The sequence below is a fragment of the Doryrhamphus excisus genome, linkage group LG5 (assembly GCF_037039965.1).
Source record: "Doryrhamphus excisus strain RoL-2023G ecotype Guam linkage group LG5, RoL_Dexc_Guam_v1.1, whole genome shotgun sequence".
Lineage (NCBI taxonomy): Eukaryota > Metazoa > Chordata > Actinopteri > Syngnathiformes > Syngnathidae > Doryrhamphus > Doryrhamphus excisus.
This window is the reverse complement of record NC_136361.1, coordinates 2,085,581-2,100,588: the sequence shown is the minus strand read 5'-3', so window position 1 is coordinate 2,100,588 and position 15,008 is coordinate 2,085,581. Positions and strand designations below refer to the sequence as shown.

General features: G+C 42.1%; 1 protein-coding gene across 1 annotated transcript; it reads left to right on the top strand.

The window, feature by feature from the left end:
* Positions 1–3,221: 3,221 nt before the first annotated feature.
* cngb3.2 (cyclic nucleotide gated channel subunit beta 3, tandem duplicate 2) lies at positions 3,222–14,732 on the top strand. The gene is made up of 19 exons (XM_078790489.1): positions 3,222–3,444; positions 5,672–5,847; positions 6,235–6,277; positions 6,606–6,684; positions 7,847–8,001; positions 8,085–8,396; positions 8,453–8,661; positions 8,722–8,772; positions 8,852–8,938; positions 9,014–9,078; positions 9,931–10,053; positions 10,692–10,833; positions 11,026–11,185; positions 13,252–13,349; positions 13,431–13,514; positions 13,571–13,689; positions 13,758–13,910; positions 14,255–14,405; positions 14,492–14,732. The coding sequence occupies exons 1-19, from the start codon at positions 3,222–3,224 to the stop codon at positions 14,510–14,512; spliced, it is 2,451 nt and encodes an 816-aa protein (XP_078646615.1). The 3' UTR covers positions 14,513–14,732.
* Positions 14,733–15,008: the final 276 nt, after the last annotated feature.

The window sequence follows — 15,008 nt, the reverse complement described above, 5'->3', positions numbered from 1 at the left end:
GCCATATACAGTATTGTCTTTACATTCATGAAGTAATGGTGACAATAACATTATCACAGGGGTGGGCAAACTTTGACTCGTGGGCCGCGTTAACAAAATTGTGCGGGAGGCCAGAACATATATTTAACACACACGATTTTACGCTTATAATTCAGTACGCCTTGAATTATTTGTCTTTTTTTTTTTTTTACTGAATAAGACATGCGACTTGAAAGTTTAAATCTTAAAAGCAACTGGCGGACCGGATTCAAACGCTTAGTGGGCCACATGTGGCCCCCGGGCCATAGTTTGCCCACCCTTTGTTTATCAGTAATCATTTGTAGACCAATCATCCAGCAAGATGTGTTATGATGACCGGCCTATATACGTACTGTGTATTTGAATATATACATTATACTGTATACAGAGTATATATGGCATGAGAAAGTAAAGTAAGATGTACTGTGTAATTTTCCAACGCCCGGGGGGGCTCTCAGTCTCGCTCGTGTTTCATCACTAGACTGGAGGCGCTTCATAGGCAATTGTGGAGTGAGGAGTTCATGCATTGGTAATGAATGATGCTACAACCTCCTTTGGCCTTCTACAGAGTCCTCAAACGACTCGCTAACCCAGAAAGCAAAAATAAATGCCATGATAAATAATATAGTTCCCACGGCTGACTTCCGTGCAGCCTGCCTGGGTTGTGTTCCCACTCAGGGAAGGTGTGAACGTGAGTGGGGATGCTTGTTTGTGTCTGTGTGTGCTCCACCTTTAATGATAAAGCAAAGCCATCATTTCCATGTGTTTTATATACGTATAGTCAAAAACGTTTCTATATCTGTAGAGCACAGACAGGCTGCAGCTTGGTTTGGTTTGTCTATCAGCCAGACGATTGATTCAATTATGTTCCACATGACACAAGATTTCAATCCCACCCAGAGTTCTGGCAAACATTCTTGATTATTTACAAAATGCTTCAATATGTTTCAGTCCGCTTTGGTTGCTGGGGAAAACCCAAGGAAGTTTATTAAGAACATCGAGACGCTGCTTAGTTATCAACTGGACATTTTTATGACAGTTAGCAGCATGGTAACTACTGTAGTGGTGGGGGGTCAGGGCCTAAGCCACGGGTGTCCAAAATGTGTCCCGGGGGCCATCTGTTTTGTTTTTTGTTCATTTTTGTTCATGTTGTTCATTGTGCATGTTCAAGATGTTCTAAAATATATCAAAAAGACCTCACATCAAATGGTATTTTCCACCCAGACCTCTCCAAAAGCAAGTCATAGCTTTTCTTCCTATCACTCACGGACACGGCTTGCTCCTTGCCCTATGTTATTCTCATAATTTTCATTCTGACTTTTCTTTTACCATTTTTTAAAATTTGGAATATTTATTTTGGCAAAATTACTGCATCTTTTTCAATTTTTGCTGTTTTTTTTGTTTTAGGTTTGGTGTTAAATAATTTTTTCAGAATGTGCCACAGGCCAATAAAAAACAACCATGGACTGGTAATGGCACCCGGGCTGCACTTTGGACACCCAAACCTGTTCTTTTATGTAACCATTGTGATTCTGTTTTCCACATGATCAATCAATTGAAGCCGAAAACCTCATCCTGTGTGAACGTCCTGCCTCAGGCATGCAACATTTAACATGGCCGACTTTGGCCGTGGAAGTGGAAGGGCAGGTGCCGCGTCCCAGCAGGATGACGAGGAGCGGGACAAAGTATGCAATTCCTGTTTGGCACATAGTCAGGCTCTCACGGAAACAAGGCTGTGTGTGTGCGCGTACGTATGCGTGTGTGTGTGTGTGTGTGTGTGTGTGTGCGTGTGTGCAGGCTGCCCTTCTGAAAGTGAAAACCTGGTGAGGCAGCAGACATAAGTGGGAAAAACTGCAATGCTCTTGGATGTGATTTAAGGTCAGCAGTAATGTGAACACACACACACACACACACACACACGTTTGCTGCCTTTCAGCAAGTCTATGGTAAAAGTCAAGCTGCCCTATCTGTTTGACCGCATTAAACCCCTAGCTTTGCATGAAACCAGTTCAAACTGGTCTTTTTTTCTTTACAAATAAAAACAGCAAAATAAATCCATTTTACGATCGCCGTGTTATGATAAACATGAGAGGGGCTTCTGCGTGGTTTCTCCAGATTCGACTGGGAACTCCGTAAGAGACTATATCAATAATATTCAACTGTATTTATTGAGATAGCATTCTGTACAACTGGTTCTGCAAGAACTTCGGTATGAAGATGCATCGCTGTGTCTCAGGGGTTTTCGAAGTCTGACCGAGGCCCAACAGCTTGAGAAATAGTAAAGAAAACATCTTTTTCAAACTTGCTAAGCCGGGTTTGGTTATGTCGAGGGAATAGATATTTAGTTCCCTAGCGCGTCCAAGTCTACAGAACAGAGTCAGGGTAGGATGGTATGATTTTTTTTTTTTTACGAATATTTTTGTGAATCTTTTCCCCACCTAATTTTTTTGCAGTTGTCTTTTTTTTTTTTTTTTACAAATATTTCAGCTTTTTTCTTGAAACAATTCTCATAATATTCTGACTTTATGTAATACAACTTTTACCCCAATTACTGCTCTTTCCCCCCATTTTTTTTTATTTTTAGAGTGTGCCCAGGGCCACTAAAGACAGCTGCAGGCGGTAAATGCCCCCCCAGGACACCCCTGCATTAGGTTGACTCTCAGGATGACTGAGTTCAATTGTTGGATTTTCACCAACAGTGCACAAACTAGCTGACGATAGTTTTGGGTCATGTGTTTTATTTAAGTAATGAATTACTTTGATGAGCGTAACAAGTCTTTTATTTCGTCACTTAAGCCATATACTGTAAGCAGATGAATGTCTTGTAACACTCCAAACTAATATAAAATACATCATATCGCATTTTTGTAAGACTTGCTGAGTGGCCATGGGATACAAACAATGGGGGGAATGAATATCAAATGTTTCCACCTCCAATATAAGAGCATATAAGACGTGCCATCACAGCACAGCAGCGCATGCAGGGACATTTAGCAAACATCTCACTATAGTGTTTGCTGTAAACAGATGTCTGCCGGCTGAGCGCTGTGATAAAACCATCAAAACAGCTTATAATCTCTTTCAAAACACCCATTGGTTCCACAGCGTGTAAAAGTTGCGATGCAGTAATTGTGGCTGTATTTCAGGCACATGTACGCAATTAAAGAGTGTCCGATATTCCACACAAACACTTCCCCAGAGGCATGACGGATTACTACCGGCGTCTGGGGCCTAGATATGCAGATAGAGGCTTCTACAGCTTGGATTGGGAGCATCTGGACGTGGCTCCAGGCCAGAACGCGCTGATATCAATGTCTCCATCTGCAGAGGCGGCGCAAGACAAGATGAAGGACACACCTTCCGCTCACCTTCACCTTCCTCCGCATCTTGCGTGCATGCACGTGCTGGTGTTTGGAGATGCTGGTGGTAGATAACACCCATTGAAGGAAGTTTATTCAGCATTTTTAAGCCAATCACAGAGCACATATAGACAAACAACCATTCACACTCACATTCATACCTATGGACAGTTTGGGTCACCAATGTTTTTGTAATAGAGGTGAACCGGAATCGAACCCAGGTCTTCCCATCTCCTGACTGTGCAGCCCAAGCCTTGTTATGGTTTTCCTTTTTGGCACCAAATGTCCCTCTTAAGGTTTTTAATATAAATACTTAACATTCTTGAAGCCTCCCCGCCAAACAGCAGTGCCATTGATCATGCTGACACGTCCACACTGTAGATGAGCGCTAGCGTACTTTCATGGTGGAGGCCAATATGTCATTTCTGCTGTGTTCTAATATTCATATCGTCTGTTCCTTCTAATATCCTGCAGCTGTTGGCAGCCGTGATGTCCACGTCGCAGCCGAGGTCATTCAAGTTCACAGCAGCTAATTCTCAGGACCGTTGACCCTGTCAGTAAGATTTTTCAACAACGTTTTGACCTTTTGGCAGACAGGAAGTGTCTTAATGAGGTGACCTGTCTAACGTGAGAATCACACGCCGGCCTTCCAAAGACGGCAGAGAAATTGTGTGCAAACAAATGCACTCACATAGCACAATCAGAGCTGTGCAACACTTAAATACGACTGTTGTGGAGGCAGACACACAATTGATGCATTGTTCTCACTCGCACATGGAATTTTGTCAAATCCTTTTCGACATTAATGTGACTTACTTGCAAAAGTTTAGAGACACTTATGATGCTATCAAATGACATGGTGTCTTCAAACTTTTGTTTCTTTTCCTTTTCCCTTTCTTACTCTCTTTTTTTCTCTTTCCAGTCTTACTTTCTGTACATACTTGGTTCTTCCCTTCATTTTTAACTAACTTAAATTTGACTTTAACAGGCAGGCCTCTTTCAGATTCATTACGGCCGCTCACGGGTTAGAATCCTGTCATTGAGCAAGACACAGCTTGCGAGAACGACCCTTTTCCTATCTTAGCATCAGTGAAAAATGACCATGGGTGCCTTAAGTAGACTATAAAAGCGATAGGAAATGAAAGGATGATAATTAACTGCAGTCGCCTCTCCAAATATGTATGTAGTTAGTCTCTTGGAACATGTTGTGTCATGGCAGCAGATGTTGATGTCTTTTAAATGCTTATAAGTCACACTAGTGTCTTTTCACTTGCTTGGAGCAAAGTATAAATCTCAGCAACATCTGGCCTCGTCTGAGGGAAATTGTTTCATGGCTCTTGGAAAGAAGGCAATTAAAAGGGAAGCGATATGCTAGGATCTGCTGCCCTCTTCTGGTGGCGGTGGGGAATGCAGCCAGGGGTGTCCAAACTTTTTCCAACAAGGATGAAGCTTAAAAAGAGCCATTTATATATTTAAAGCCACAGCTTTGTGTTACTCATTATTACACAATGCTTCTTTGCTCCGTTTTAAATGTTTTTTTTTTAATTATTTTATTTGTACAACGTGCAGCAGGTGAATAATAAGTCCCCCAAATGGCCCCCGGGCTGCACTTTGGACATCCAGTCTTATGCCTATCCACAATTATCTGTTCTTAAAAATATATATTTTTTAATTGATTCCTGGAATACATGTTGAAAGACAGGTTATGATATGTAGGATTCCACAGTGGCCACTAGGCGTCAGTAGTGTTACATTAATGCAGTATTCTCAATTACATTGCATGCTGAGTACAATAAATTCCTACACATTGGCAGGTCTGCATTAATATTGACAGTCCTGACAGTTCACTGCCCCCCCCCACTATTTGAAAAGCACTACATTACTGAGACAATAGCCTCCACAAGACATAAAAAAATAAACGAGGAACAAGAAGAGGGAACACTGGGTGATAACTGGCCAATATGAGTATAAAGGTAACTATAGGGGTGTTATTTCATGACTAGAGGGCTTTAATAACTGTATTTAGAAGGTTAACATGTTTTCTATGCTCTAACTACAAAAAAAATCCATTAATAAACAAGGAATTTGTTTCTTCATATTTCTGAAATCCTAAATATGGATTACAGTGATGCCCACTCTGTGAGTACATAGTCTGGGGGGTGGGCGTGGGAGCTTTTGTGTTCAGCCATAATCCTATTGGGACCTGGTATGAGATGGTGATGGGCTTAGATGTCACTTGTGGTGGTGACGGGGGCTATTCTCTCTGCAAGAGTATTAGCGCAGCTAAAAACAGTAACACACCGTGACCACCCTGTTTAGCACATTCCCGTCACACTTGCAGACGGGAGTCGAGTTGTTTGGCAAATTGAAGGGCTTTCTCGCTGGCCCACAGCCAGCAGCAGCGCCTAGGACTACCAGAGTGGGTCCCGACCCGGTGCCCACCCCTGATCCTCCTCCAGCTGCAAGCAAGGTAGAGGTCATTTTCTTAACCTCACAAGCCTGCCATTGGCTTAGGATATACAGATACCGCACAATGGCCATGCTCACAGGAAGGGTAAACTATTGGAAACATCTCTCAGCCTGATGCACCGCACACCGCTTCCTGCCGTAATAACCATCATTTTCTTTGCCATGCTTGTCAATAATCATTTACTATCTTCCATTAACTTTAACAGCAACTCCAATTAAACTCAAGCACAAGCAAATAATCACAGTCAATTAACCAAGCTCAGTTTTATTCATTATAGTATTTATAATTGTGCCTATGATGGAGATCAGTTTTATGTTTTTCCATCAAAAATAGACAATTTGTTATTTGTTATCCAATCATGCTTCACTGTCTGATTTTGTTTTGCAGGACACAAAACCGACTGGTCAGGAAAATATGGCCAAAGCTCCAGGTAAGGTTTATTCCTTTATTGATGAATCAACCTGCCAGATTGATTTGCTTTGTGCAGGACTGATTGTGTCAATCCATTTTTGCCCATTACCGTAGATTTTCGCTCAAATATTATAGTGCTGCAGTGACGCACCTTAGCAACACACATTAGCGTGATGTCTTAAATGTCTTATTTTGCCTTATTGTGTCCACTATTTTGGGTAATAGCAGTGTAGAGGTGACTATAGGGGTGTTATTTCATGTCCTGAGGGCTCTAAAGTTAAAAAATGAATTGAAACGATTAACAGGTTTCCTATGCTCCAACTATGAAAATACTCTTTTTACTCCAGCTCCGGCACCAGTGTCAACCCCAGCACCAGTACCAACCCCTACTGCAGCTCCAGTTAACCCTGAAGTCGGACCTGAGGGGTAAGGATGCATGTTTCGTCAAATTTGACAATGTATACATTTTTTTGCTTGTTACCACCGTATCCCAACAACTATGGAGTATGTCTTCTGTGTTTACTACTCATACAACACTCCACACAACAACCCAGTATCAAATTAATTACTCAGAGGACGGCTAATTAATCAGATTGCTTGGCAAGATGACAGCGAGAGACAGAGAAAGCCCTCAGAGATGAACACAGCATGTGAGATCTCCAGGCCCTGCAGCAGCATGCATATTAACAAGGATAAACCCAAAGTGGATTAAAAGCTTTTCAGCTTTTGCGATTTAAGAGGCTCACCGTGGCTACTTCTCATCCCGCAGCATAAACTAATGGGTGACAGGTAAAAACACATTTGACTTGATCCTGGCACTGGTAAACACTTCTCTTAATGAAAGGACCTGCTGCTAAATTTCATTAGATGACATGGATAGGGCGGACCTGTAAATTGGTGCCAGTGTCAGGGTGAACTCAGTTATGGTAACAAAATGAATCACTGTTCATCTTATTAGGGTCAACATGCAATGTTTTTCTTTTGACACTAAATTTGCCCTTTTTGCCCCCAAATTTTTAAAACATTTTTAATGAGGTGAGCTGCAAATGCCACCGCTGCTTTCACAACGTGGTAAACTTTTAACCTGAACCATTAAGATGGACTTTCCCCTAATTTAACTTTAACCAGCATAGTTGGATGATCAATAATAATAATAATAAGTCGTAAAGTACAGCTAGCGTCTTTGTTTTCCTCCGGAGGACGTGAGAACACTTCCGGGTTAAATGTGATTGGCTAGGTCTAGTCAGGTGGTTACTTTGGGATTTCGAAATTAACCATCATGGCGGTACGTTGTCATTGAAACCTCTTTCTCGAACTATCTCCCTCGGCTGTTTTTATTGTATATTTACTCATACGCTTCCAAATCTAGCTCAAATTGTTTATTACAATAGCTTATGAGTAATTATGTTTCCATTCAATCGTATTTAGGCCGTTATGAATTAAAATACACGACACAAACAATGTATGAATCGTTGAAATTCCACTTCCAGGATGTTTTGAGCAAATGCCACCACTGGGGGGCACTGCAGCCGCATGTTGCAATCAACATGACATGTACTGTTATGAAGGAGAGTTTTTCTTTATTCAGAATGGAGGCAGCACCCCCACCCCCGGTTGTCGTCAACCCCTATTCAGACGAGCAGCTCCGCTCCATCGTCAAGCGAATGAGAGAGAGGCTTCACATCTACAAGGAGAAAGTGACTGATCAATATGCTTCCTCACCAGAGATCAGCCCGCCTGTCAGTCAGTACTAACTCTTCCCTCCTCCATGATAATACTTGTGATGGTTGAGATGAAACCAGGATGTTGTCTGATGTTGCTTCCAGCACCCCTGTTACGCAGAGACCGCTACGCTGAAGTAGCTGAGGAGAGGAAAAGGCAAGCAGAGGAGGAGCGGATCCAAAAGGAGGAAGCTGACAAGAAGAAGAAGGAGGAGCAGGAGAAGAAAAAGAAGGAGAATGAGCAGAAGAAGAAGGAAGAGGAGGAGAAAAAGAAAGCGGAGGAAACGACCGTGAAAGAGAAGAAAGACCTGAAGGTGGTCTTGAAGGAGAAAACGTGGACTGCTGTGGATGCCTTTCTGAAACCATTGGAGGGCTGTATGGATTCAGTACTCGGGACCACGATGGATCCTTTTACAGGTCGGTTCAAGTGAGGGATTTCACCCTGCAGTTTCTTGATTTCACCTCCGTTGCAGATCGGCGCTACATCGCCTGGTTGAGCTTGGTGACCCTGGCCTTCAACTACAACACCTGGTTCATCAGCGCCCGTCTGTGCTTCCCCTACCACACGGAGGACTCCATCCCGTTCTGGTTTGCCCTGGACATGCTGGCTGACCTGATTTACCTCACCGACTGCATCATCTTCCAGCCCCGCAAGCAGTTTGTCAAAGCGGGAGACATCATTGTAAGTCTTCCATTTTCCCTCCTGCCGCATGCTTCTTCAATTCAAGTCGTTTTTTTACAGAAAGACGGAGCAATGACTAAGAAGAACTACAGAGAAAGCGAAGCATTTATGGTATGGAGTGTTATCGTAGATTTGGTGATATAAAGCTTGTATTTTGTGGATGAGCTGTTGGTGTTTGTCTCCGAAACAGGCCGACGTGGTGTCCATCTTACCCTTGGACTTGCTCTACTTGCAGTTTGGCTTCAAGTCCATCTTCCGAGCCAATCGCTTGCTTAAGGTGAATATCGGAAGACCTTTCACATCTTCACATCTCTTTATTTTACAGGGTTGACTTTTCAAAGTTTTTCCCCAGGTGGATAAATTTTTCGAATTCAGCGACCGCCTGGAAAGCATCATGGCCAAGGCTTACATCTGGAGGTGAGACATAAGACATAAGGCATGCCCGTATCAACTTTTTAGGGCCACTTTGATATATTTTTCCACATATATCAGCTTTCTTTAGAAATAATCTCTGTGCGTTTTCTTTTTGTAATATTATTACTTTATTCCCATATTTGGATTTTATTCCAGTGATGTAGGGGCAGATGGCCATACACTGAAAATGAAAGGATGCAGAGTGACATTTCTTCCACTGTATATTTAAATGTTACAAAAAGGCTTAAAAAAACATTACCCCTTTGTTCCCATTTTGGTAGTTTTGTGGTTTGAAATGTATTTCTGCAATGTGCCACAAACCAATGAAAAACAAGCCATTGAATATATTTAAACTCTATGCTACTAAAATGAAATTTTATGATGTGTTTATTCTCGTAAAACTTTTTTCTCACTGCAATACATTTTTTTATATTTTGACTATATTCTTGTAACATAACAGCTGTTTTCTGCTAGCTTTTTTATTATTATTATTTATTTATATTTATTTACTTATTTTATGACATATTCCCATAATATAACATTATTTCTATCTTCATTTTCCAGAAATTACAGCTTTATTTTCTTTTGTATGTTTCTCGTATTATATTTATTTCATGTCTGTTTCAAGTCTGTGCAACTAAAATGAAATTTTCCTTATAGTATTGACTTTATTCTCATAAAATTTAGACTTCTCATTACAATCCATATTCCCCTTAATATTTCAACTTTATGCTCCTTAAACTATCACTGTCCACACCTGCCAACATGTACATGTACACATCTTCGCCGACCTCCTGGTACAAATACTGCATGTACTGTGTGTACTATCAACTCCCTTCTTGACTCTGCTCTTAGAGTGATCCGCACCATCGGCTACCTCCTCTTCATACTCCACATCAACGCTTGCATCTACTACGTGGCCTCAGACTACCAGGGCATCGGTAAAACCAAGTGGGTCTACTCCGGCCTGGGAAGTGCGTAAGTACAGTACTATGTCCTATACACTTGATAGACGGGGGGGTTATTGTAGCGACAGTATGTTTAAACACGAGGGTAGCAGGGATTTTCAGATAGTCAGCAAAAGCCAGTGCCTGAAATGTAAATAATATTCACGATATGTTCCTTGTTTGCCGCCACTGCTTTAGTTACCTGGCCTGCTTCTTTTATGCCGAGAAGTCCCTGCTGATGATCGCCGAGTTGCCTTTCCCTGACAGCGTGTTTGGAATGATGTTTCAGATGACTAATTACCTTTTTGGGGCGTTATTTATGTCCATCGTTCTTGGCCAGGTAGATTCTCCACTGGAATATTTCCTGTCTTTGTTAGCATTTGTGTTTATTGTTGTAGTCCTCATGACTCTGTCACACAAACACACTCAAATTGTTTTTTCAGGACCAGTTTGACTCATTTTAATATGAAGATTTTCATTTTTCATGACAATTGCTGAGTGGGGACTACACAGCTTTCTTTCAATCATTACATTTTTTAACACGACTGGCAGCAAGTTATCAAGGGAATCAAACGATTCAATGAAGCAGTGAAGCTGGTGTGTTCCTCCATGAGCTAGCACCCCGTCGGCGTAGCGGCGGGCCCTCTAACGCCATCATCCTTTCCACAGGTACCTGCGCTGTTACTACTTCGCCGTGCGCAGTCTGATCAACATCGGGGGTCTTAATGAGCCCCACACCGTCTTTGAGATAGCGTTTCAGATGACTAACTTTTTCACGGGCGTCTTTGTGTTCTCCAGTTTGATCGGACAGGTAACAGGCCGAGCGTAGAAGTAACGATTAGCATGAGATTAGCATGTGTCCGCATTGTAGATGAACCACACCCGTTAGCAGTGACATCCCAACATCTTTTAATGGTTCCCTTTAGCATTTGGCTGCCAGATTTTTCACGTGTGCTTAAAAATGTGGCAGCAGTTTTCTTCATGAGTCTTCTCAATGCTTCAGATGAGAGATGTCATCGGCGCGGCCACGGCGGGACAGACTTACTTCCGCTCCTCCATGGACGGCACCGTGTCCTACATGGTGACCAATCGCATCCCCTCCCTGGTCCAGAACAGAGTCCGCACTTGGTACACCTACACCTGGGACGCACAGGGCATGCTGGGTCAGTGAGAAGGAATGTTCAAATTACTTGAAGTACAGTAAAGTCTCGTTATATCGATATTGTCAGGAGTCTGAAAAAATATCAATATAACCGGACTGTCGATATATCCGATCCTACGCCGAACTGCATTAAAAGTGGGCAATAATGCACTCGACATTGTTCTATAATATAGAACAATGTCGAGCAGCTTAAATCAATCTTTGCTTAAGGATTTCAATAGAACACGGCGAACGGCTGCTTCCAGTCAACTTTATTTTTCCACACTTCCACCACCAGAGCGCAGCACACACACCGATTCCCGCACTTCCTGGTTCACAGGTCATGCTCAACCTGCCCCATATAGCTGGCCAAACACATGCCTGCAAGAGAAGAACCAACTGCGTTCGTGTTTCTCTCGAACCACGAACGCCAGCATGTACATATGAAAAACTGATTATTGCAAGCGATAAAAAGATATCTGAATACAACACAAATACATGTATTTGTACGCTTGTCTTCGTTGGAATAGGTGTGTATGCTACATCAGTTAGTTCTTCTGTTGCAGGCATGTGTTTGGCCAGCTATGTGGGGCGGGTTAAGCATGACCTGTGAACCAGGAAGTGCGGGAATCGGTGTGTGTGCTGCGCTCTGGTGGTGGAAGTGAGAAAAATAAAGTTGACTGGAAGCAGCCGTTCGCCGTGTTCTTTTTTGGTATTGAAATCCTTAAGCAAAGATTGATTTAAGCTGCTTTTGTATCGATATAAGCAGACCAAATTGGCTGGCGGGAGATGAAAAGGGCATCGTAGTAACCGGATTATTATAACCGGGTATCGTACTAACGGAACTAATATCAAAGACTAGAAATTTGCCGGGAAATGAAAATAGTATCGTAATAAGCAGTACTTCGATATAACCGATATCGATATAACGAGACTTTACTGTATATGAGCTCCCATAAGAGTATGAGTGTTGTCAAGAGTTAGCCTTAATGTTGGAACTTAGTTAAGTTACAGGTGTGCATCGTTAATGCTAATGAGAAGTTTGTGTGTCTACTGCGGACACGCACAATTTTTAAGACTGAAATTGCCGTCTATGCCTCAGGAACCAGCTCATATGTGCCAAAATGGCCACCGTGACCTTGTCATAAATAATCTTTGAGCTTTGCCAGACTACAAAACGGCCCAAACACTCACAGGCTAGTTCAAAGCAGCTAATCCGCTCAAATGCTAGGAAGTATGCCTCAAATTCTATTTCACGGAGAAAAGTGGAAATGAAACTTACTGACATCAAATGTTGCCATTTCTGCAGGAGCTTTCCCTGCATCCATCAATGTAGGCTCTCTGTAGCTACTGACGGAGTTCAGGCTGCAGCAAGGAAAATTTAAACACCAGTTGGGTCTGCAACCAGGAAAAAACGGTTAACATAACTCACCGAGCAGAGAAATACTTAATTGACAATAAAAAACGGGTAGGCACTGGTCAAAGAAAATTAAGTATTAAATTCCAGGGCTAACAAAAAACTGAGAATGGAACAACAAAGAATCCTCAAAGCTAAAACTAGTGAAGCAAAATTACGAAAAAATACCAAAAAGGCAAAAAACAGACCGGGTAAAACATACCACACTAGGCAATTAACACAATTAACACGCCATGATAGAGCAAAGAGCACAAAGAACAAAGAGCATTACCATCTCGGCCTCCCACAGCAATGGTTGAGAGCGTTGGTGCTAAAGGGAGAAAGTGGGTGCCGTCTGCCTCTTTTATGGCAGCATCACTTGATTGCTAATCACCCACACCTGGCATGTACCTGCCCACTAAGCCACGCCCACTAATGTACGTATCAGGTGCATTGTTTGGTTCATATTGGCCGAACCAAACAATCGTCAGGTTCTGGTGCCGATAACCAATCATTTATTTTCATATCTGCTTTTCATTTATTTACATAATTTACATTTGACTATACGTAGTTTGTGCACAGCCGGAGGAAAGAACTCCAAGAAATGAGGATTTGATCAGTTGTCCAATCAAATGTTTGTTTACAAGTCAGCACATCCGTCATTATGTGAAAGTGAACTTTGCTGTTTCCAGATGAGTCGGAGCTGCTGGATAAGATGCCTTTGGTGATGAGAACCGCCATCGCCGTGGACATCAACTTGACCACTTTCCAAAAGATTGACCTTTTCAAGGTGGGGGCCTCTTCAGAATTAGTACTTAAGAATTAGAATCATTTTCACTCTTGAGATGAGCTGTTTTGCTTTTCCTCGCAGGGTTGTGACCAGCAGATGTTGGTGGATATGTTACTGAGACTCAAGTCTATCGTCTATCTGCCTGGAGACTTTGTCGTCAAGAAGGTAATTAGTCAGCGCTGCTTGGTCGACTCCAGAGTAGCACTCTGCTTCCTGTGCAGGGCGACATCGGTAAAGAGATGTACATCATCAAGAGTGGAGCCGTGCAGGTGGTGGGGGGGCCTGACAACAGCATCGTGTTTGTCACGCTGAAGGCCGGCTGCGTGTTTGGAGAAATCAGGTCAGATGAGCCCTGTGCATGCGTGACAGGTCGCCTACAATGATGTGACAGGTTTGATACCCTCACAGTTTGCTGCAGTCCTCCAAAGACGGAGGGAACAGACGCACAGCCAATGTCAAAGCCTACGGTTTTGCCAACCTTTTTGTCCTGGAGAAGAAAGACCTGTTTGATATTCTCGTCCACTACCCGGAGTCGCAGAAGGTGTTGGCCCGCAAGGGAAGGTGAGACAGATGTGTTGTTTCATCACAAATGTACTCTCACGGCCACGGTTGTTCAAAAACATATTCATTAATAAATCATCACTGTTTCATGGTTGAATACGGCTTATTATCAGTCAAAAATGTGCAGATTTAAGTACATTTTTGACTAAATGAAACATTTACAAGTAAATTAGAAATATAAGGCAGATGTAGTATTCTGCACTGGCCACTAGGTGTCAGTAATTCCCCTGTAATGTCAGACATGGTGAGGCATACCAGACTTCAAAATGTATTTAGGAAGCCATAAAAGGGTTTCTTTGCTCTAATTATGAAAATATTGTGTGTGTGTGTGTGTGTGTGTGTAGGAAATTAATGAAGGCCAAGGGTCCAGCAGCAGCTAAAGCCGAAGAAGAAAAGAAGAAAGGTCTGGCACTTTTTGGACCCAAACCGCCCACACCCAAACTACTGCGAGCATTTGGCGGAGGCTTAAACAAAACCATGATTGAGAAACTTAAGGTAAGGATCTTCTCCTTCTTTTTTGGTTGATAAAAAAAAAGATACACGACTTCTGATTCTGTACTTCTGTATTCTTTTGTTCCCAGTCTTCAGCTGGTGGCCACTGATGAATCACTTCCATTCGTTTATTCTATCAACTCCGTTTTGGGAGTGAATGTTTAGCCTCCTCTTTTATACTATTGTACCATCTATATTTAGAATTACACTAAAACATCTTCTTAGAAGTGAGTTTTGAATGTAAATGTCCTCCATCGTAGCCGTCATTGCAGCCGTTGTACAAAAGTGACAGATTATTCACTGTTACATTAAATGAGTCCATTATTTAAACGTTTCTTTTTTATTTATCCAGGTTTATCCCATTGAGACCAAAGAAGGCAGCAGCACATACATTTTAAAAATACAACAACAAATGCTATATAGTTGGTGTTTTAGCACCAAGAAATTGCAGATGACGTCCACATTTCCTTGTTAGGAGAGATCACAAGTAAGAAGGTAAGATTGTTTTATTGATGTAAACGCCACATAAAGGAGACCAGTTGTCAATTTTAAAAATACAATTAAACAACTCATAAAAACACCAACAAAAATATAAACGTGCAATTC

Coding starts and splice junctions, on each gene's coding strand:
- cngb3.2 (XM_078790489.1), top strand. CDS start 3,222: ATGACGGATTACTACCGGCGTCTGGGGCCTAGATATGCAGATAGAGGC. Junction 8,939..9,013: donor GAGCCAATCGCTTGCTTAAG/GTGAATATCGGA, acceptor GTTTTTCCCCAG/GTGGATAAATTTTTCGAATT. Junction 10,834..11,025: donor TCTCCAGTTTGATCGGACAG/GTAACAGGCCGA, acceptor TCAATGCTTCAG/ATGAGAGATGTCATCGGCGC.